Source organism: Microtus ochrogaster, chromosome 10 (genome assembly GCF_000317375.1).
Source record: "Microtus ochrogaster isolate Prairie Vole_2 chromosome 10, MicOch1.0, whole genome shotgun sequence".
NCBI lineage: Eukaryota > Metazoa > Chordata > Mammalia > Rodentia > Cricetidae > Microtus > Microtus ochrogaster.
In genome coordinates, this window is record NC_022016.1 from 67,528,536 (window position 1) to 67,553,139 (window position 24,604).

Below are 24,604 nucleotides of genomic sequence, written 5' to 3' on the forward strand. Positions count from 1 at the left end.
TCTCTCTCTCTCTCTCTCTCTCTCTCTCTCTCTCTCTCTCTCTCTCTCTCTCTCTCTCTCCTGTAAGGATTAAAGGATGAGGAGTAAGGGAGTCATCTCTCCCCAACCCACACCCCTGCATGACAGATGAATAGTGGGGACAGCTCTCCCACGCTTACAACTTTGGGCCTGGCTCTGTTATGTTACCCTGGTGAGGTGCAGAACCTGCTCTCTCAAGTGTTGTGAATTTGTATCTTTTATCAGATATATATTTTGCAAGTATTTCCTCCCAGTTAATGGCTTATATTTTTATTTTTCTAGCAATATTATTCACAGAGTATAACTTGTTGATAAATTATTTTCTTCCTTAGGACATGTTTTGTGTACTGTGTTAGCTATTCTTGATTGTCAACTTGACACACCCAGGAGGAGGGAACAGCAGCTGAGAAATGGCTTCTGTTATACTGGTCTATGGACATGTCTATGGGGCATCTTCTTGGTTGCTAATGGATGGAGGAGGCCCAACACACTGTGGGTAGTGCCCCTGCCTCAGGCAGGTGGTCCTCAGGTCTATAAGGAAGCTAGATAGGCAGAAGCAAGAAGAAAGCCAGTAAGCAGCAGTTCCTGCCTTGAACTCCTGCCCTGGCTTCCCTTTATGATGGATTGTGACCTGTAACCTGAAATAATCCCTTTATTCCCCATCTTGCTTTTGATCATTGTCTTTATAACAGTGACAGAGAAGTAATCTAGGACATATTGTTATCTTTTGAGGCATGGTCTTGTGTAACCCAGAGTGGGCTTGAACTCCTAATTTTTCTGCCTCTATCTTCCAAACTTGAGGATTATTGGCATACTTCACCACACTGGCTTGGTTTGTGTGCTTTTAAAATTGTATCTAAAAACTTTGTCACCAAACAAAAATCTGCCTAGATTTCCTCTACAGTCTTGTAGAATTTTGTTTTTGTTACGTGTTGTACGTTTTCATCTGTGGATTGTTTGAAGTTATTCTTTGTGAAAGGTTTAAGGTCTATGCTCAGATGTATTTATTCTTAGATATGACTATCCAGGTGTTTGATTACATGGCTGGAGAGTTCTTTAGTCATTGTGTTGTTTTCCCCTTTGCTGCTTATCAGTAGTATGGAAATATGCTGTTGCATTGACCTATTCTCAGTTCTCTCACTAACACCACTCTTGATTATCATAGCTTTATGCAAATCTTTGTGTCAGAGGTTAATAGGATAATCCACTCTTTTTAGTAGTGTAAGGGTTAAATCCAGGGTAATGTCTGCTAGAGAATTGCTTTACCACTGAGCTTTATACCCATCCCTTTAATAAATTTTAAAAATTAATAAGGATTAAAAATTTTAGGTTTTAAAGGTCATTAAGTTATTGCTGGTTCACATAGTATAGTATTAAAGACACATTTTTTCTTTAATACTTTCTTTGTATTGCATATCAAATATTAATTTTTATCTTACTTTACTAAATAGTAGGACATTACTATCATTACTCTCCCTACTTTAATTTGCATATTTTTTCTTGGAAAAAAAAGCTGTGAATCTATTTCACTTATAAAACATTTTAAAACATTAGTCAATCAGGTATGTTTTGTTTTTTTCATAATAGTGCGTAGGAAAGAGTTACTGTCTCATTTCTTTTGAGTGTAATACAGATGGAAGTTGGGAAGTAAATCTTTCTTGTTGTGGGAAGTTGCCAAAATATAATTTATTAATGGTGTTTAGCATCTATAGATTCATTTCAGGATAATCATAATAGGACATGTAGGTGGATAAATAGCTATTAGATATACACAGATATATATATATATGCATATATATGTTCAGATAGTGATAGTTTTTACTCACAAATAATGTTAAATGAGCTTATTTAGCCTTCCTTTTGGGAATGCAGGTTTCCATTTTCTAACAGTTTTTCAGAGACATACCAACAATTTTTTAGAGAAATTATATGTGTACTAGTCTCCTTAAGCCTGACCTCATCAGTTCTCCCTTTCTGAAACTCAAGTAGTCTGGGAGACATTATATCATTTTCATTCAGGTTCTGGTGAGTTGAAGGGGCATTTTGAAGCATGTTAACTTTTTTTAACTACCAATATAAACTCTTAATGAGTGGTCAGGTTGGAATTTACCAAGAAAAATTACAGTTTCCTCTAACTTTGGGATATGCTTGCACTAGTTAGTTACAACTTGCCAATATCTGGTGGGGGGGATCACATCCCATGATGGTGCCTGTGTGGAACTGTGGAAAATTAGAAAAAGAAGTAGGTTTGAAGGATTCTTATTCCCCATTTTCTTGCTGACAACTGAATGTTTATGGTTAATAATATAGATGTTTTATTAACTGCATGGACTTTTAAATAATGTATGGAAGAAATGTTTGGGTTTTTGCTTGTTTGTTTTTTATTTGTTTTTGTTTTGTTTTTTTGAGACAAGGTTTCTCTGTAACTTTGGAGCCTGTCCAGGAACTCGCTCTGTAGACCAGGCTGGCCTCGAACTCACAAAGATCCTCCTGTCTCTGCCTTCCAAGTGCTGGGACTAAAGGGGTGTGCCACCACTGCCTGGTGAAATGTTTATTTTTACAGAAAACTTTGACACAAAGAAGAATGAATTAACAAGACAGGGATTTATGGACTTGCATCTGATGGAAGCCAATGATCGAGAAGGAGACCCTCTTGACCTGTGGGTGACTCTACACTCGATGGGATACAATAAGGCTCTGGAACTGACAGAGGTAAAACACTCAGACATTGACAATGGCTTTGTTTTTCACCTTAAACACTCCTGATAGATGACTTTTAAATCCAGGCACTCAAATCCTTGAATTTCAGTAGTGTAATTAGAATCCTGAGGACATGGTATGTTTCTAGTATTTTACTGAAGCTTCTGTTCTTTACTGAAAAAAAAAAAAGTAGTTACTATCAACTATGATTAGTCAGATACAAGAATGTTTGAACTTGGGCTGGAAAGATGGCTCAGCAGTTAAGAACATTGCCTGCTCTTCCAAAGGTACTGAGTTCAATTCCCAGCAACCACATGGTGTCTCACAACCATCTGTAATCATGTCTGGTGCCCCTTCTGGCCTGCAGGAATACACACAGACAGAATATTGTGTACATAATAAATAAAAAATACCTATAAAAATAATTTTTAAAAAGTTTGAACTTTTTAATGTGCAGATGGAAATTAGTAACTAAAATGTATATATTTTGTTAGAACAAGGTCTGAGAATGGAGTTGTGTGAGAAGAATTGAGTGCTTGTGAGAAAACTCTTAAGAAAACAAGACAAGAGTCTTGTTACTTTAGTTTCTTCAAAAACAGGGAATTGTTCTTGGAATGTGCTGTCGTGTCCCTCCCAGCAGTTAGGAGTGAGCTTACTTCAGATTATTCATTATAGTTGGCTGTTACTTGTTTATATACCTCTATGGAAAAACATGTTTTGGCCATGCTTGGCTTCAGAGTATAAATTGTCTGATGCTCTGAATAAAGCTGACTATTGCATGAGACTTTAGTCCACCTCTCTCTTAGGCTCCACTGTCCCAGGTTCATGACACCAACTTATTTTAAACTGGAGATGTCACAATAGGTACAAAGTTAAGTAATATTCTAAGCCCAGAAGAGGAGAAAAACTAGACTTTTTAAAATTCTGTGTCTTGTTTAAAATACAGGATTTAAGGGTTTCAGCTCAAGCCACGTATTAAGTAGTAAGATATTTGGTTATAGTTTTACAGTTTTAGTCATTTTCTCATACATCATTGTAACACGAGTTTTCTGTCCTGCCTGGTCCTGCAGCTGTTCAGTCCCAAAGAGACACACAGAGGCTTTATATTAATTATAAACTGTTTGGCCTATTGGCTCAGGCTTATTATTAACTAGCTCTTACAATTTAAATTAACCCATAATTCTTGTCTATGTTTGGCCGTGTGACTTGGTACCTTTTCTCAGTGTAGCATTTTCATCTTGCTTCCTCTGTGTCTGGGTGGCAATTGCAGACCGAGCCTTTCCTCTTCCCAGAATTGGTTTGCCCGGCCTATACTTCCTTCCTGGCTACTGGCTAATCAGCATTTTATTAAACCAATATGAGTGACAAATCTTTACAGAGTACTAGAGCATTGTCCCACAGCACTACATTATGTAATCAAAGACTTTTCTTTGTTTCCCAGCCACCCAGACCTGAATAATCACACAAAAACTGTATTAATTACAACAATGTTTGGCCAACAGCTCAGGCATATTCCTAACTAGCTCTTATATCTTAACTCATTTCTATTCATCTGTGTATTGCCATGAGACTGTGACTTATCGGTAAGGTTCTGGGCCTCTTTCTCTTTCAGCAGCTACATGGTGTCTGCCTGACTCTGCCTTTTTTCTCCATATATCATATATCTGCCTTTTTCCATATATCAGATTTCCGCCTGACTTTACTTTGCTAAACCATTGGCCAAAAGAGCTTTATTTATCAGCCAATAAAAGCAACACATATGCAGAAGGGCATCCCACATCACATCAGTCAACTTATTGTTAGGTTATTTTATTTTATGTGTATAAGTGTTTTGATTGCATGTATGTTTGGGTACTACATGCATGCCTTGTGTCCACAGAGGTCAGAAGAAGGTGTCAGATCCCTTGGCACTAAAGTTACAAGTGATTGTGAGCTTACTATATGGCTGCTGGGAAATGAATCCAGGTCCTCTGGAAGAGCAACTAGTGTTTTTAACTGCTGAGCCACCTTGCCAGCCCCACTTCAGTCAACTTATAAAGGCAGTACTGCTAATGTCAGATTTAAAATTAAGTTCTTTGAAACTTTGACTAAATTTCTAGTCGTGGTATCATTCAGTATTCCTTAGAAGTGTGCTTTCAGAGTTTTCTAATTTTTTTTGCCTTTTTTAGTAATTGAATGTGAATAGTTACTGTAATTTTTAAATACCCCTCTTTAATCAAATTTTGCAATTTTTTCTTACATTTTACCCATAATTGTGAAAGCTACTTTTAGTCTATAAACAGTACTGGTTCTGCTTCACATTTTTCTTAGTAGAAATTATTTAAAAGCAATAAAGCAACTTGAAAACATTTAAAACCATTTGTTAATATTACTTGTCTTTGAAACCAGAGGTAAAAATTATGAGGTAAATTTTTATTTGACTTAAATTTTATTAATACTATTGAATAGATAATATATCTCCATTATTTGAAATTTCAGCAGAAAGGGGACTGAGGATGGCATTCAGTTGATAAGAGTGCCTTCCTAGAATATACAAAGCCTGGAGTACAATTCCCAGCACCACATAACCTGGGCATGGTAATGTATGTCAGTTCAAAGTCATCTTCAACTACATAGCAAGTTTGAGGCTAACCTGAGCTACATGAGCAAACAAAACAAAACAAAAATAATAAAATTTAATAGGAAAAATACATACAGCAGAAAGTGCCAAAGGATGGTGGCCTAGTTTGCTTTCTATTGCTGGGACAAAAACCATGATCAAAAACAACTTGGGGAGGAAAGGGTTTATTTCAGTTTATAGCTTCTAGATCATGAAGGGAGTGAGAGCAGGCGCTGAAGCAGAGGCTATTGAGGAACACTGCCTACTGATTTGCTCCCCATGGCTTGCTCAGCCTGCTTCCTTATATAACCCAGGACCACTCACAATTGACTGGACCACTCCACATCAATCATTAATCAGGAAAATGCCCCACAGCCTTGCCCACCGGCCAGTCTGATGGACACATTTTTCTCATTTGACTTTTCCTCTTCTGAGATAAACCTAGAGCTTATGTTAAGTTAATAAAAACCTTACCATCACAGATGTGATATATATTACTATATAACTATATATATTACTATAACTAAAATAAGAATGATAAATTGTGATGTGTTGCTCACAAGAGAGATCAATGCTGGACAGGTACAGTTGACTCACATAGATCATCATGCTAATTTGTATTTATTTTATGTTTGGGGGCATGATGGCAAGGAGTTATCTAAATATTAAGCCATAAATAATTGACAGTCTTTGGAGAAACATGTATGTGAGAAATTCTTAATTGTGTTGGTTGGTTGGCACTCAGTAGTGTTCCTGCTTGTATGAATAATGTTTCTCACTTTTTGACCTTGAAAGATGATCAGGTGGCACTGGTTGCTCTACAAATTGAGTTGTGATAGGGATACCTTTCTCTCCCTCTCTCTCTCTCCCCCTATCCCCCTCTCTCCCTCTCTCTCTAAATGGTGGAGTTGAACACAGGATCTCATGTGTGTTAGACAAATGCTCTACCACTTGAGCTAAATCCCCAGCCCATTTTCTTTTTCAAGTGAATTGAAAAAGTTTAAGATCAGTAATGACACATGCCATTAACCATCTGATAATAATAGCTGTAGTGGTATATTATTTGTATTTCAATAAATAAATCTTGGCTGAAGACCAGAGCAAAGCTAAGACCCATAGAGGTCAGGTAGTGGTGACACACACCTTGAATCCCAGTATTAGGGAGTCCTATGCCCTTAATTCCAGCACTAGAGGGAATATAACAGGAGAGAGAGGCTTAGTCTGCATAGTTGGTGGCCGCCCAATCTTGGTAGAGGTTAGACTTCTCCAGTGGCTTGGCTACTTTACTTTTCTAGTTTTTGGGTTGAACCCCGATATCTGTCTCTGGGTCTTTATTATTTGTACTACAAATAATCATTTTTTCCTAAAGTTTATGAGAATTTTAAAAATTGTTTTAAATTTGATTTATATTCATCTGAAGTTTTATCCAACTAATGGAGACACTTTTAAAAAGTTTTTATCTGTGGGGATTTGATTTCAGTTCATGTATTGATTATGATTTTATCTGAAACTACTATTAAATCATCTATTGGAAAAGATACAGAGAATCATTTTTAAAATTCAGGGCGAGATGTCTTAAAGGCCTCCAAGACTGCATGGCATGGTTGTGTATGTCTGAAGTCTTAGCACCTAGGAAGCTAATGCAGGAGGCGTTGAGTTTGGGGCTAGCCTGGGCTGCATAGCAAACTGAAAACATCCTGAATTACATTACATCATGCAGCCTTTTAGTGTGTCTTTTAATTGATACAAATACATTTGCATGAAATGTTAATCTAAGTTCAACCAGAAATGTGAGCTTTGGTGCAGACTCTGCCCAGGTTTGTCAAAAGACAATACAAAGCTTGTTTAATTCACTTGTTTGGATTAAAGATTCTAAGTTAGTTTGCTGTGCCTTTGGGTCTTAGACTGTGTTAGTTACTATGTCAGCCAAAATGAAAGAACATTTTTAAAAAAGTTTTTATTTGTATTTGTGTGTGTCTGTGTGCAAGATGTTCATGTACATGCAGGGCCCACAGAGGCCAGAAGGCATTAGATTCCTTAAATCTGGAGTTACAAGTGGTTGTGAGCTGGCCAACATGGTTGCTTGGAGTCAGACTCTTGTCTTCTGGAAGAATGTTGTAATATGAGCGGCGGGGCTGTATCCCCGGCACCCAGCCGCCTGCATGGCTAGCTTATACCCTGAAATAATTACACGGAAACTGTATTCTTTTAAACACTGCTTGGCCCACTAGCTCTAGCCTCTTACGGGCTAATTCTCATATTTTGCCTAACCCATTTTTAGTAATCTGTGTAGCACCAGTCTTACCAGGAAAGATTCAGCATGTCTGACCTGGCGGCTTGCTTCATCACCTGGCCGGGAAAGGGGAGCATGGCATCTCTGAGCTCACTTCCTCTTCCTCCCAGCATTCTGTTGTGTTTACTCCACCCACCTATGTTCTAACCAGTAATTGGGCCAAGGCAGTTTCTTTCTTTTTTAACCAATGACCTTCCTCCATCAGAAGAACAAGTGCTCTTAACCACAGAGCAGTTCTTCCAGGCCCAAGCAAGCTAGTTTTTGATTAATAGTGGAGTGGTATAACTTTTAAAACTGGGATTACCGTCTTCACAGGATTTTTGTTCAAAAGAGAGTTGGCTTTCTTTGTCTGCGGATTCAGTTACTTGTAATCTATTCGTCTCTCTATAGTAGTCTCATATATTAAATGGGAGAGTCCAGAAATTAAATATAAGCTGTACATTCTAGCTTAGGTTCTGTTCTGAGTAGCATGATGAAATCTCACAAGTTCCTGACAGGACTGTCCTTTTGTCTAGCTTCTCTCTCAGTGTCAGGTTTGGTGACAAGCACCTCTACCCACTGAGCCATCTTGCTAGCCAAATGAATCTTAAATGAGATGAGAAACATTTATAGTAAGTTTATTTATTTAAAATTCTACCAGAAGGGTAAGCCTATTTTTGTTTGCTTCCCTCTCCAGGCATGCCCATTTGTCATCAATATCTATGCAGAAAGATGCAAGCCAAGAATTAAAGCGATCCATATGGAGGCATGCAGTGGGCAACTTGAGAAGGCCATTTGCAAGTCCGTCCTTGGTAGAAGTGATGCTAAAGTCATGGATGGCTATGAAAATATAATTGTACATACTTGCAATTATGACACCTGGATAACATCTATCATTGAAAATAAGGTATCGATTATGAGTTAGTTTCCTTATTTTGGTATAAAGTTTTCTAATAATATTCTTTTTTACATTGCAGCCAAATACCCTACTATGCTTATAATATTTATAATAGACAGTTATTCATTTTAGGATTTATGAAGCAAACTTGGCATAGCATTTTTTATAATGACTCAAGACCATTGTTTTTATTTTAAAATATGAAATTTAAAATTTGGAGATCAGTGAAGAGTCAGTATAATATGCATACAAAATAGAGATATATTTTTTGTTTATATAAAATATTTTCAAAATACTTGTTTAGTTTGTTATATAGCAGGATCACCAGAAAATATGAAACATGTTCTCTACTGGATTTTTTTTTTTTTGAGGGCCTGCCACCTAACTCCCAAATAAATACATGGAGACTTACTCTTACTTATAAATACCTGACCTTAGCTTGGCTTGTTTCTAGTCAACTTTTCTAACTTAAATTATCCCGTTTCTCTTTAACTATGTTTTGCCTCTGGGCTTTTTACCTTTCTTTATTCTGTATGTATTTCTTTCCGTCTTACTCCATGGCTGGCTGTATGGCTAGGTGACTGGCCCCTGGAATCCATCTCTCCTCCTTTTCTCACTCCTCCTTTTTTCTCAAGCCTAGATTTCTCCTCCTATTTATTCTCCCTGGTTGGCGGCACCACCTATTTCTCTTTCCTGCCTAGCTATTGACTGTTCAACTCTTTATTAGACCAATCAGGTGTTTTAGGCAGGCAAAATATTGCAACTTTATAGAGTTAACAGATGCTACATAAAAGAATGCAACACATTGTTGCATCATTAAACAAATATCACGCAGTATAATGAATGTAACACATCTTAAACTAATATTCCACAACACCCTGCTTTCAAGTGTATGAGTTACTTAGGAAGACAATACTCTCAGAGAGTATCTCAGAGGCTAAGTAAACATCCAGTCCTATATTCTGTTTGCGTGCACAGTAGATTTAGTCTACTTTCATCTCACAGTTGTTTAGACCATAGATCTTTGGAACAACGTGTGATGAGGGAAAAGGAGTGGAGAGTAGGATTTTAGCTCTATCTAATGTTTAGATACACTGAGAGACAAGCTTCAGGACAAGGCAAACAGTAGAAGAAAGAAAGGGAAGGTGTGGTGTGAAGGATTATTAGAAGGTCAAAAAGAATGATAGAGTGGATCCATATCATATGTGTTATCTTAAACAGTCTTTCTAGGACCTAAAACAGTGCCTGGCATGCAGTTAATATTAAATAAACACATGCTTATTGAGTTAGTGAATAAAAGAGGAACCCAATTAAATGGATGTTTCAGGCATATTAGTTGGAAGGTAGGATCTGAGTGAATGAATGATAGAAAATAAAGATGAAAGAAAAAGAAGACATTATTGCTATAATAAACCAAGGATGAGCTAACTTGCTGTTACAGTCCACAGTGGTCTGGGAATGAAGATTAAAGGGAAAATCCAAAACTCAGTTGAAAGAAAAGCTTATGTCATCATTTAGAAAGGAATGAATGAAAAAACCCAGAGCACTGAGCAGAAAGCAGCATCTGGTTTGTATTAATTTGTAGTGGACTAGATTCTATAAACAGATTTTTAGGTCTCATTCTGAGGTTTATATCTTTATTATTTTTCAAAACTAAAGACTTATAATTTTCTACAGTCAGATGACAAAGTGATTATTCACATCAACAATGAACTAAGTAAAAATTGTGTCAACAATAGAGGACTCAACGTCTTTGCAGTAGAAGTGGCTCCAAGATCTACAATGGTAAATGTTCTCCAAAACCTTTTGTCATCTCTCTTTGGAAAGAAATATTTGCTATTAATGCTATGAATAAGCATGTGGCATGAAATGAAATTGTAAGTTATTTAAGCATGACGTTCTTAGTACTAAATACAGGAGAGGTAGTGGGATTTTTGCGTTGGTTTTGGATTATTTTCTCATGTAATCCAGGCTGACCTTGAATTCACTGTGTAGCCATGGCTGAGCTTTCAACTCTGGGTCTTCAATCCCCCATCTCCCATGTGCTGGGATTGCAAACCACCATGTCTGGTGGGCGCTATGAAGAGTAATATTCATTTAACTTTTCTGTTCTAGTTTCTTTTAAAAATTGTTTTACATTGTGTGTACTTGTGTGCAATGTACATGCATGCATACATGCACATTCATGCCACAAAATGCATGTCAAAGTCAGAGGACACCAATAAGAGTTGATTATCTCCTTCCACCTTGTATGTTCCCTAGATCCAGATGAGGGTGAGGCACTTTTTTATCTGAGCCATCTTAACAGCTCTATTCCTGTTTAAGGGTAAAATTAAAACATTAGTTAGGTCCTTCAAAAGATTAATAGAAAAATAAAAATTAAATAATATATGTAAAAGCACTTTGGAATATCATATGGAGAAATGCCAAATAATATGACTAATAATAGTTATTTTAATAACCCCAAATTAAGATTGTCCAAGATTACCTGAGAGAAGAAACATCTCAAAGTTTTAGATAAGTAACTAAGTCCAGAGCCAGAACAAGCTCTATAATTTTGTTTTTAGCAGACTCTGGGTTTCTGATGTGGTCACAAAGTGAAAGGCAAGAATGATCAGCAGACTCCCAGGGTCTGGTAAAGAAACAGAGAAAAGCTTACTAGAGTATTTTTTTTTTACCACCCCCACCTTTCCCCTGTGTTTTCTGTGAAATTCCACAACCTTCTTGAGTAATTTAAAGGTAAAGGGTAAAGACAACTTTCTTTAAGTTTCTCCAATGAAGACTTAAGAAACAGACTACAGAGGGTAAAGTATTTGCTCTGCATCCTCAGAACCCTTGGAAAAGCCAGGCATGAAGGTGCAGAGTGTGCAACACCAGTTCTAGGGAGAGAAATAGGCCATATCACAGGCCAGACTGTAGTGTGACATTTTACTCTTTTGTCTTTTTGGAGGACCCACAACCCAGCTCCCAGATAAATCACATACAGAGCTTATTCTTAGTTATGAATGTCCGGCCTTAGCCTGGCTTGTTTCTTGCCAGCTTTTCTCAACTTAATTTCTCCCAACTTCATTTTCCTCTGGGCTTTTATTTTTTATCTTTCTATGGCTGGCTAGGTAGCTGGGTAGCTGGGTAGCCCCTATGTCCTCCTCTCCTTGTTCTGTCATTGCTCCTTTTTTCCTCGTCTTTCTATTTATACTCTATCTGCCAAACCTGCCTGTCCTTGCTCCTGCCTCGCTATTGGTCATTCAGCGCTTTATTAGACCATCAGGTGTCTTAGACAGGCAGATAATCACAGCTTCACAGAATTAAACAAATGCAGCATAAACAAAAGTAGCACACCTTAGAATAATTTCTCCCAACATTTCCCATTTTTTTCCTTTCTAAACAAAAATGAAAAATTGTAACTTTGACATCGTAAGACTGTTTAAAGTAAGAACAATTATCAAGTAAAGATTACATTCACAATGTACTGAATTCCAATTCATTTGTATCTGGTAAATTTAAAGAAATACTCCATAATCTATCTAAAATTTTATAACTAAATTACCTTCTATCATATCTAAGGAAAACTGCAATTTTAACTATCTAGTCTTCAATTTCATCAAAGACCCAAGAAGGATATAATATTATTTGACTAAACAAAAGGTGCATTGCAAACAACTTCCAAAACTCTAGAAATGACAAAGACATCTGACTGCCTGGACAGTCACCCAAAGTACTTCTGCATTGTTGGGGCATCCATCTTCAGCCTACAGACCTAGAATATCTTGTAGATTTTTCAATGAAGCAGGAAATTTGCAGATTGTCCCACCTATGTTAGCAGTTTGTCAGACACTTTCCTCTGTGTTCTGTAAAATGTCTGGTAGACTCTTCTGTAAAGCAGGAATTTTGAAGGGCTGTCCTACCTTGTTTTGGCAAAATTCATTAGTCACTTTTCTCTGTGTCCTGCAGAATATCTGGCATGCTCTGCTGTGAAGCAGGAATTTTGAAGGGCTGTTGTGTCTTTTTCCTGTGTGGCCTGCATGTTCAGTCTGCACAGCACATTATCAGCAGTCAAAGATAAGAGCAGTTTCTTTGCCCAGTGACTAACCTTACCAAAATGAAAGCAAATAAGGAGTATCTCCAGTGTCCATTATCTCTGAAGTAAATTGGTGCTGCCAAGAGCAGATTTGTCTCATTGTCATGAAAATCTTTTAAATTAACAAAACATTTTAATTGCTATATTCTATAGGTCTTTGAAGTATTTGAAGACCATCTATCTAAAATATATCTATTTAACCTAGAAAACATACCCAACATATGTACAAATTTGATTGTTATATGGTTAACTACTCACCTAATAAATATTTCTTGATTGTCCTATATAGTTTATAATAATAGCTTTCAAAAACTAGAACTTTACCTTACTTTTTTAAATGAACCGCATAGGTACAATACCTTAAACAAGAGGAAAAACACATATGCAATATATGGTAACAAAAGCAACCTTAAATTTGTATCAATCTACAACAACCCTTTAGACAAGAGTAGAAACATATACAGTGTGTAAATTTGTATCAATATACAAAAGTTCTTTAAACAAGGGTAAAACCATATATACAATGCAACAGTTGACTTTGAATTTGTATCCATATACCAAAATCCATGCCAATGCAAAATATCTGAGATTAATAGTTGTCTTTTTATCCTATATTTCCCTAAATATAACAAACATCCATGACCCACAAAATAACCAAAGACCCCCTTTTCTTTTGGGAATGTGGACATTTTGTTCTTTAGACTGCTTTCTGCTGAGTGTGAGAGAAGTATTTTTAGCGTCGCAGAGAGAAAATTTGAGAAAATGGCCTAGTCCTGGGAAGATCAGTTATAACCTTTGTTGATATCACCTGTCAAATTTCAGGAGGTCTCTCCTGATCAAACCAGATCCAGGTCGACCTGGAACAAATTCACAGCCGTTTTTCATGGAAACAAAAGCAAAACCTCTTCTCCAAAGCATTATTGATTTCCATTTGACAAATACATTTTTTACCTTTAAAGTTAAGACATTCTTAAAATATCTAGACTGGTTCATTTCCACAGGCCCTCTTTCATTTCCAGGTCTCTTAGCTGCTGTCCTTTGCTTTTCAGAAATCAAAAAATTCAAAATCAACATAATAACATAGGATCCAGACTCCCTGTGTATTTCCCATCCTTTTTGTTTTGTTTTGACACAGAGTTTCTCTGTTACATTACTAATTATTCTGTAACTAGGTCTTGTAGATGGGGCTGGCCTCAAACTCACAAGAGATCTGCCAGCCTCTGCCTCCTGAGTGCTGGGATTAAAGGCGTGTGCCACCACCATCCTGCCTTGTATTTCCCATCTTTATATGTGGCTTTTTACTTTTATGTTACTTATACTGTCTCTTTAAAGACTTTATTTTCTAAAACTGTTTCTTTCAATAAGTGCCTATACCCATTTTCTTTCTTTCTTAAGCTACACACATTGTAAAACACACTGGAACCTGTTTAGAGGCTTTTTCCATCTGGATCTCTTATATTGCATGTCTTTTAGCTTTTTTGACTGCACGAGCAAACTTGAGACTGTTAAGCTTCACCTGGCTCCTCTACATGTTCTTGCAGCTAGCTGGTTCTGCCCACTCTCGGGTTGGGTCATGAAAGCCAAGCCCAAAGCTTGCCCTCTGGTCAGAGCTTTGTGACTGAGAACTGCGTTAAACCTTGTTACCTGTGCAATCTGGTACCTGTGTTGTAACAAGCGGTTTTTACTTTGCTTGCCACAGTTTCTAATTTCTATTTAGTGCTGCCAGTTGAACATCAGTGCCTCTTAAAGGAGCCGTGTCTATTTTTTTTTTTTCAGCTTTTCTCAAACTCTAGATGTATATCTGAGCCCCATGTTGGCCACCAAAATGTACTGTAATGTTTTTCTCTTGGCTCCTAAATAAATCACATACAAAGGCTTGTTCTTAGTTATGAATGCCTGATCTTATCTTGGCTTGTTTCTTGCCAGCTTTTCTTAACTTAAATTATCCCAATTACCTTTTCTCTCTGGGTTTTTAGATTTTCTTTCTTTCTTTTTTTTTTTTTTTTTTATAACTTGCTTTCCTTCCACAGCTGGCCGGGTGGCTAGATAGCTGGCCTTTATGTCCTCTTCTTATTCTCTCATTGCCCCTCATCTCCTCGTCTCTCCTTCTATTTATATTCTGTCTGCCAGCCTCTATCCTCTGTCCTCGCTCCTGCCTCATTATTGGCCATGCAGCTCGTTATGAGGACCATCAGGTGTTTAGACAGGCAAAAAATCACAGCTTCACAGAGTTAAGCAAATACAACATGAACAAAGTAACATGCCTTAAAATAATTTTCCCCAATACCACACACTCTTGATTCTCAACCTGTGGGTCATGACCCCTTTGGGGGTGCCAAACAACCTTTTCACAGGGGGCACATATCAAATATCCTGTATATCAGGTATTTACATCACAGTTCATAACTGGAAAATTACAGTAATGAAGTTATAATTTATGGTTGAGGGTCACCACAACATGAGGGGCTGTGTGAAAGGATCACAGCATTAGGAAGGATGAGAAACACTGGCTAGCTTGATTAGCAGGGGCCAGGTTCCTATAAGAGATCTTGTCTCAGAACCTAAGATAGATAGAGTTGGAGGAATGACAGTTGAACTTGACCTCTGGCCTCTACATGTGTACATGCACATATGTGTACCCACATGAACATGTGTATATATGCACCTACAACTGTGCATGAACCCACAATTACGAACAATGTTCTAGGCTTGGTGGGGAAAGTCTACTTACCTCCCACTGCCCTTTTTCACCCAGTAGAACTACTCTAATAAAGCTGATTGAGTCTGGATTCTCCTGTTAGTCCTCAGATCATAAACCGCCAGTCCATGCGAGGGAAAACAAACAATTTTATCTGCACACATGTTCTTCCCCTCCTTTTCCCTTCTGATATTTAGAGACTGGGTCTGGTTGTGTAACCCGGGCTAGCCTCAAACTTGGAATCCTCAAGCCTGAGCCTTCTGAGGTTATACCAATAGGTAGTGTACTATCATCTTTTTTAAAAAAAAAAAAAACTGTAGTAATCACCCTTTTATTAATTATATGCTTCATGTTGCCAAGGCTAGTCCAGATCTTGTATGCTTAAATGATCTTTCTGCTTAAGTCTCCCAAGTACATTGCAGTCATGCCTGTTCGTAACACATGGTACATGCCACTGCCTCTGGTTTCACAGTGATTTCTTTCTTCTTTTTTGAGAGAATCTCACTGTGGAGCCCTCGCTGGCCTTGAATTTGCTGTATAGACCAGATTATCCTTGAACTCTCAGAGATCTGCCTGACTCTCTTTGCCTCTTGAATGCTTGGATTAAAGGCATGCTCCACCATACATAGCTTTACAGCTACTTTTCAAAAAATCATATGAAGCCTAGAAATGTCCTATTTAAAATTAGCAAATAACAATAATTTATCAAATAAAAATAAAAGCTTTCTATTTTTATATGCAGGTTTGTCAACATGTAATGCCCTTGAATGAACGACAAGAATGGATATATTATTGTGTGTTTTCCCTTATATCTTAAATAATTCCACTTGGAGCTATCAAACTAAGAAGTATTTTAGATCAAATCTGTTATTTATTAGCTAAATGCTGTTCTATGACACTGGTATACTTAATAATCTGTTTCATTTCTATGCATTTATATTTTATGTCCATGTTATATATTTTATTATTAAAATTCAAATAGTGTTTTTAAAATGTGTGGCTGTCTTGTTAATTTAGTTGGAAATATAAATACTTTTTGTTTTTTAATAAAGGAAAATAAAATTGTAGATAGGATTTTTAAAAGTAATATTCAGTGACTTCCAGACTATATACTTCTGGTTTGTTTTATGTGTAAAAATACTAAGAGACAATGTAAATACAGAAATAGCCATTTAAGGGTCTAACTATCAAAGAGCTAAAGTGGAGCGGAAGAAAACCATTTCTGCATTAGGAAGCCAAAACCTGTTGGCAATTATACAATATTTTGTGCCAACAACAAATTTCTCACCAGTGTGTCAGTCGCTTTCTTGCACAGAGGGTACTTGGGAACAGTTGGCGTTAACCCTGTGTAGCAGTTAAGGAGATAGTGCATAGCCTAAAAAATGTCATCGAGCAATTAAATACTATTTGTCAGTACCAGTAGCAGAGAACTTGGCCAATGTCAGCTTTTGGATTATGAATACCATCTGGCAAAAGCTATTTTTTTGCCTACACTATGCATGCACATAGTTTAAATGTGATTTGGAGTTTGGACCGTTGATTTAGATCTGTAAAATAGGTTGTCATTACCTCGCTGTTTGAACTCTTCAGACAGATGTCTCATTAAAGGTAGTGAGATATAAAATTATTTTGTTTATTGTCAAATGCTTTATAAGTTCAACAACTGTGGCCATATATTTCATTTCACCTAATACTGAGTTTCAGAAAATTTTATGTGGTGCTAAAAACATATAAAAAAGTTTTTTATATTTTCCCAACATAGTTTATGGGTTTTATAATCAGATGATAGGAACATAGAGACTCAAGAAAAAAAAATGTACGGAGCCTTGAAGAAGTACTAAGCAGCATGGGCATGACCTGGTTCGACAAACCCGCTCTCCTCTGTCCTGAAGCCTTGGCAGCTGGGGCAGGGGCTCCCTCTCCCAGCAGTCCCATTCTGTGGAAGGCAAATTACTGTTAGTTAAGCTTCCTTTTCCCTTCACTTGAGCATTCTCCAGTTCTGATATTTTAACCAATGTGTTAGGTTTCAGATACTACCATAAGAACTTCTTAAATTACTGTATTTAATCACTGCACTGATTTTTTTTTATTGGATATTGATGTGGACAGGTTTTTTTTAAGCTAGTGACCTCTTAGTTCTATTTTTGTGTAGGTTAAATATGCAGCAGAAACATAATCATATCTTGGGTATAAACCAGGAAAGCAGAACTGTAGTTCTGATTTTGACCACTAGGGGGCGAGTGAGTATTGGGGGGATTTTCAGCGCTGTTAAGCTGCTCTTAGTGACTAACAAGGCTGCTATGTTGGACTTTACAACTGTCTGCAAACCCACGCATATATGCTCTTTCTCGATGGAAAATGTATAAGAACTGTTCATGCTTTATAAAATGAATACCAAGTCTCCTCCTCTTAAAAAGTACTGCCTTTCAGTTCTTTATGACTATAATTATTAGGGTGTGTATATGTGGCTCCTGCTAGCTTTATATAGCGTAAAATTTCTACCATTGCTATCCAACCTGCTTAACTTCTAAGGGAAAGAAGGAACTGCATCATGACTTGAGGAAAATAAATGATGGAGCTCATTTAAAGGAAATAGGAAAGATTCATGTGGAGAGAGAATCTGAGGACCAGGAAGTAGCGGTAGTTCAGTCTACTAGAACAACTTCGGGCTGCTTTGATGCATGTTTGCTGACTATCACTATTCTGTCTAAGGAAATCAAGACCAGGTAGCCTTAATTCTTACAAGCTTCCTTTATTTGTGCCAAAGTCACTGTGTACTTAAAAAACGGGTACTCTGGGACAGGCTGCAGCTTAGTCAGTGCTTGCTCAGTGTGCATGGCCAGGCTTTGGTCTCCAGAACCAGAAGACAGGGAAGGGAGGATTATCTTGTGAAGACCCTTAGTGGGAGTTAGAAATGGAGAGTTGGCTTCAGAATGGATGGAGGAAAGAGGCATAAGCAATGTACCTTTTGTCTGGACATGAATTCTATTGGTACTGAATTTTCCATTTCCATCTCATTTCCAGAAAAATTACTAGGTTTATCAAAGGTAAATGTAGAAGAATTTCTTAACCAGACTTGAAATTTTAACTTTCAGGTTTTCTTCATTTAGGTTAAATGGTTGGGATGTAGGCAAGTCTGTAGGGCATTTTCTTAATTAATGATTGATGCAAGAGGAACCGGATCACTTGGGAATGATGGTCCTGGGTAGATAAGAAAGAAGGCTGAGCAAGAGGATCCGGATCACTTGGGAATGATGGTCCTGGGTAGATAAGAAAGAAGGCTGAGCAAGCCAGGGAGGGAAAGTCATCAAGAAAGCTGTTGACTGAGTCCCAAAGAAGTCACACAGAGGTCTACATTAGTTATAAACTGATTGGCCTAGTATCTCGGGCTTCTTATTAACTCTTATAACTTACATTAGTCCATAATTCTCTGTGTTAGCCACATGGCTTGGTACCTTATTTGGCAAGGGAGTCACATCTTGATTCCTCTGTGTCTGGGTCACAACTGCAGAATACGTCCTCTTCACAAAATTCTCCTGTTCTCTTTGCCCTGCCTCTACTTCCTGCCTGGTCACCCCACCTATACTTCCTGCCTGGCTACTGGCCAATCAGCATTTTATTAAAAGTAATACAAGTGACAGGATAAAAGACCATTGTCCACAGCAGTAAGCAGCATTCATCCGTGATCCCTGTTCAGTTCCCGTTTCCAGGTTCCTGCCTTGACTTCTTGCCTTCGCTTGCTGTCAGTGATGGACTGTTACCTGGAAATGTAAGATGAAATAAACCCGTTCTTACCCAAGAGCTTTTGATCATGGTGTTTTAGCATAGCAATAGAAACCCTAGCTAGGGCAGGACTCTCCTCTGAGATCTTGACATTCCCTCCCGCACCTGGTGAAATATATAGAGGGTGGCTATGGTGAAGTTGTCTTTCATGCTGAGACCAGACTTTTGGTAGTGAGGTTGTTTGAGGGGCTCACCTATGGTCCCGTAAGTAGCCTTTTACCTAGGCTCTGGAAGTAAGCTCCAAAACACATTGAGCTTCCTTTTACTTATATGTTGCTGTCATAGGTGCCTTATCTGAGGTAAGTAGGGCCTTTTTTAAGTCTCCCCAAGAAAAGTTCATGCAACACACATGGAAAGTCAGAAGGGCAAGCTTTAACTTCAACTGACCTTGAAGGGATAGAGAAGCTTTACAAAGGGCGGGTAATAGAAGTCTAAGGTTCTTTCTCATTTTTCATTTGCCCTAGAGTTCTGTTATTGTATCTCTGACTATTGATATAATATGCAATAGGTCAATTAATCTTGTACATATTGGGTATCTAATATGTTCAGAGCACATTGCTTTAGATACTGCTTATGCAGAGGTGAGCAGGTCAGACATTATTTCTGCCCTCTCTCATAGCCTATCAGAGAAGATAGATCGAGAACAAGTATTACAGGCGGTAGCTCTAACATACATTTTTAAATACATAATTTTTCATGAAACCCCAGTCCTTTTCTCAGCCTAGGAGAATGTATTCCATATCTCGAGCTTCTATTTTAATATCTTTCTTTTCCTGTAGGGTTTTTATTTCAGATTTTTAAACATTACATTTTATTCAGTTGGGAGGAAGGGAGAAGCCATATGTTGAGAGTCATTTCCCTCCTATTCTTAGTAATTGAACTTGGGTCGTCGGACTTGGCAGCAAGTACCTTTATATCTTGTTGGCCTTATTTCGGAATTTTAAAAATTGTTATACCATAACTTTCATTCTTCTTAGTGGACTAAAGGACTAAAGTTTCATGAAAATGAAATTGGTAGATAGAGATGAAATTGATTGTTTAATGATATTTTATTATATAGTTATACCACAATTTATTCACTCATTTATCAGCTGGTCTTTTCCAGTTTTTTTTAAACAATCTTTAATAGATGTGCTATACACATTCTTGTGAAGTTTTTTTTTTTTGTAAATCAGGTTTTCATTTTCTCCTTGATACCTAGAGATAAGATTGCTAGGTTACGTGGTTAGTGTTCTCCTTTATGTCCTTTTGTTTTGTTTCTCTAGCTAATATGTCAAGCACTATATTGAACAGAGATGGAGAGAGTGAATATCTTTGCCTTGTTTAGTGGAAATGCTGAGTTTTTCTCTGTTGAGCACGATCCTTGTTGTGTAATGACTGTTACACTGAAGCATATTTGCTCCATCTCTTGTCTCTCCAAGAGTACAGTATGAAGGGATGTTAGGTTTTGTCAAAGGCCTTTTCTGCATCTAGTGAGATTACTATGTGTATTCTGTCCTTGAGACCATTCATGTCTTTCCATATGTTGAACCACTTGGGGCTGAAGCAGACTTGAATGTGGCGGATGATAGCTTTTCAGAACGTCCTTGACCTTAGTTCTCCAGTAGTTTTTCTCTCAGATTTTCTGCATCTGGGCTCACAGGGAGATTATTATTATTTTCTTTGTGTGTGTCTTATCCAATATAGTGTATCACTAAACTCCTAAGAGAATTTGAAAGAGTTTTTCCCTTTTCTATTTGATGAAGTAGTTTGAGAAGCATCTATTTTAGTCCTTTAGTATGGTAAAATTCTGTGGGGAGTCCACTAGGTCCTAGGCTTTGTAATTGGGAGACTTCTTATTGCTATTTCAATCTTGTTGCTGTGGTTAACTTGTTTTTAAAAATTAGTTTCGTTTTTAACTTTGGTAGGTGATATGTGTTAAGAAATTCAGCCATGGTCTCATCAGTTGACGGCTCATCAGTTAGGAGTACTTGCTGCTTCTGCAGCAGACCCATTTCCCAGCACCCATATGGCAGCTGAGAACCTTCTGTAACTCCAGAAGATCCAACACCCTCTCCTGGCCCCCTCAGGCACCAGCACACACACACAGTGCTCATACGCATATGCATATTTTTTAAAAAAGAATGAAATTCATCTATTTCTTTTAGGCTTTCTAATTTGTTAGACTATATATTTTCGAAGTATTTCCCTACAGTCTTCTTGATTTCACTGGTATCTGTATTAATGTCTCTCTCTTTTATCTCTAATTTTATAAACTTTTGTTTTCCTCTTTCTTTGGGTTAATTTGGTGAAAGTTTGTCAGCAATATTAATATTTTCAAAGAACTAACATCATCCCATTGACTATTCTCTTTCATAAATTGCTGGTCTGATCTTAGAGAGTGGGTGTCCCAACCGGGTAAGTGGTCATTCACCTCTTGATCCTCTCTGTGTAGGCTGTGTTTCAGAGTTCCACTGAGGTTGAGGGGGTGATAGTAGGGTTTGGGGGTGGAGTGAAACTTGTAACTCGCAGGGTCCAGTGGATTGGATAGGGGTGTTGAAGAAGCCTAACTGCAGGAAACTTGCCTGCTGGTTGGCTAGAGCAAGTCGGGGAGGGGGAGCCCAGGGTTTTGCCCTGGTATGAAGGGCCTAGAGAGTGGGATGTCCCACCGAGTGGGTGGTCACTCATCTCTTTGTTCTTTCCATGTAGTAGCAGGCTGTGTTTCAGAGTTCCTGACGACATCACTCCTATTCCTCCACCAGTGACGACATCACTCTTATCTGTCTTCACGGTCATGTTCTCTTATAGAATTGTGGTTCAAATCTAAACCATTCCCCCCAAACTCATGTCCTGGAACAAGGAGGTCCCTGATTGGTGACACTGGAGCCCAGCTGGTACTGCACTAAGAATGGGCCTTTGAAGGTTATATCCACTACTAGCTCTGCCCACTTCCTGCCTGCTGTCCTGATGTGAGCTCCAGTCACACACTCCCGGCTATCATGAACTCAGCCATGCCTTCCTCACCACAATGGGCTAAAGCTTCTGAAACCAGAAACAAAAAGTACTTTCCTCCCTAAATCTGTTTTGTCGGCCATGTGTCGCAGCAAGGCCAGTGTAGCTAATATGGTAGCCATACTACCACTTGGGATTGCATCCAGTCTGCCTAGGTCACCTGGGGTAGTCTCCCCATCCCTAAATCCTTAGCCTAATTCTGTCTGTGGTCATTTAGCCTTATAAGGGAGTAATCATTGGTTCTGGGGATTAGGACTTGGCTTGCTCTAGGAGAAGAATATTATTAACCTACCCCATGATGTAACAAGGAATCGAGAACACTGATGAGATGGGATGCCAAACACATTCATTATTTCTTGAAAAATGTCCTTTATAATCTGTATTTTTAAAAATCTTATCTTTTGCCATTTAAAATATTAATATTTGTACATCAAATATTTATATAAATTAATTCAGACTGATATTCTTTATAGAAAGTTCCAAAAATGAATTCAAAGGAACAAATCCAATTTATCATCTATCAGTTCTTTTCACATACAGCCTTATGAATAATCACTTGATATTGAAACACGAGTTTAAAAATTTAATCGTTTTGGCCCAGGAAAAAGCTTTCATTTAGAGTCATGGCCTCTAAATGTCACTATATCTTACTCAAATTAAAATTTCAAATACATTACTAACTTATAGGTCCAATTTGCGACTTAACTTACAGAATATGTACAAACTTCCGCATTAACTGTCTGTAGTTCCATATAAGTCATCATTTTAGAAGAATTCAGATTATACAGGAATGAGCTAACTAAGCCTGAACTCAGGAACAACCGATGTTAGGCTTAACAAGTGGAGTAAACTCACTGACGTTTGCAACAATTCAGCATTAACTTGGACTTAGATAAAAATATTCAATTTTATCTGCCACAAATTCTTGAAAATTCTTATAGGAAATGACAAATGACCCCTGTTACTATTTTTTGTTGTGTTTTTGTTTGTTTTAAATTGAGAGAATGCTTTGCTGGCCTGATAAAACCATTGAGTAGAAAAATTATTGCGAGATCATCATTCTTGTCCCCAGTGTGGGTTATTCTGCTGTCACTTGGTGACATCAGATAATAAGAATGTCTACAAAATGGAGTTGTGTTTTGCTTTTGACAGTAATGTGTAGCTTTTGTTCATATAAGTGCCTTTTAGGCTTTATTGACATGTTAATAAATTACTTTTTTGGTATTTCTTTTCTTGATAATTAGTTTCAGTATATGAACCGTGTATTAAATAAAAGTTGAAGGGCTAATAACCTCACTTCATTATAATTCTGTATACATCTTTTTCGTTATAAATTTCATATACATACCAGTTACTACTTGTTTCAGTTCCAAAGGTTGATGATTATAGCAAATAATTTTTTTGTTGTTGTTTTGTTTTTGAAGACAGGGTTTCTCTGTATAACAGCCCTGGCTGTCCTGGAACTAACTCAGTAGACCAGGCTGGCCTTGAACTCACAGAGATCTACCTGCCTCTGCTTTTTGAGTGCTGGGGTAAAGGTGACTGCCATCACACCTGGCTGAAAATAAATTTCTTTAAATCATTAGAAAGGAATGCAAATTATTTGAGAAGATTTAAAACTTTCTTTAATGAATACTGTATAAGGAAATGAGCTTGGACCAAGCTTCATATTTCTATGTATCCAACATTTCCCCTGCTTTCCATGTGTATATATTCATATGTGTAGGCAGAGAAATTCAGATTGCTAATGTCTTCACTGACTGAACTTAACTAAATCTGGGAATTCAGCTATGTGCATCCTCCTAAATGATATATTAGTAGTTTTCTCAAGAAATAGATATCAGAGAGGTGGTTCAGCATCTAAAAGCACTTACTTCTCTTGCAAAGGACTCGATTTCTGTGACCCAGCACTCATATTGGGAGCTTAAAACCAACTAACTGTAGTTCTAGGGGATCTGGTGCCCTCTTCTGGCCTCAAACATGGTACACATACATTCACTCACAGAACACAAAATAAAAATAAATCTTTTGCTAAAAAAGAATTATATCTTCCTTGCCTTTGAATATAATCCAACATTGAAAGCTTATGTTTTATTCTAAATAGTATATTAAGAAACATATTTGATTCTTCTTGATGTTAGTTCTAGATAAACTGTTTTTCAGGGCTTGGGAAGGTGGCCAAGTGTGAAGACATGAGTTTTGATCCCAGAGCCCATGTAGACACCTGGCGAGGTGGTGTGTGCTTACAGTCCCAGTAACAGTGAGATGGGGAGAAAACACAGGTGGAGCCCTAGATCCCAGAGTTCACTGGCCAGGTAGTCTAGCTTACCTGGTAATTTCTAGGCCAAGGAGCGATCCTGTCTTAGCCAAAAAGGTAAGGACTCTCATCACAACTTGTCCTCTGACCTCCACACGTGCTGTGTGCATGTACAGTCACCACACACACATACACACCCCACACACATACACACCCCACACACATACACACACACCCCCACATACCCCCCCACCCCACACATACACACCCCACACACATACACACACACATACACACACATACACACACA

General features: G+C 37.7%; 1 protein-coding gene across 3 annotated transcripts in view; it reads left to right on the forward strand.

Moving 5' to 3' along the window:
- Positions 1–16,256, forward strand: part of Efcab7 (EF-hand calcium binding domain 7) — a 53,462-nt gene extending 37,206 nt beyond the window's left edge. For all 3 annotated transcript variants that reach the window (XM_005353456.1, XM_013348504.1, XM_026782242.1), the window contains 4 exons: positions 2,582–2,730; positions 8,287–8,496; positions 10,165–10,272; positions 16,006–16,256. In XM_005353456.1, coding sequence (XP_005353513.1) covers positions 2,582–2,730; positions 8,287–8,496; positions 10,165–10,272; positions 16,006–16,080 — 542 coding nt within the window. In that variant the 3' untranslated portion in view covers positions 16,081–16,256. The remainder of the gene's footprint in view (positions 1–2,581; positions 2,731–8,286; positions 8,497–10,164; positions 10,273–16,005) is intronic.
- Positions 16,257–24,604: the final 8,348 nt, after the last annotated feature.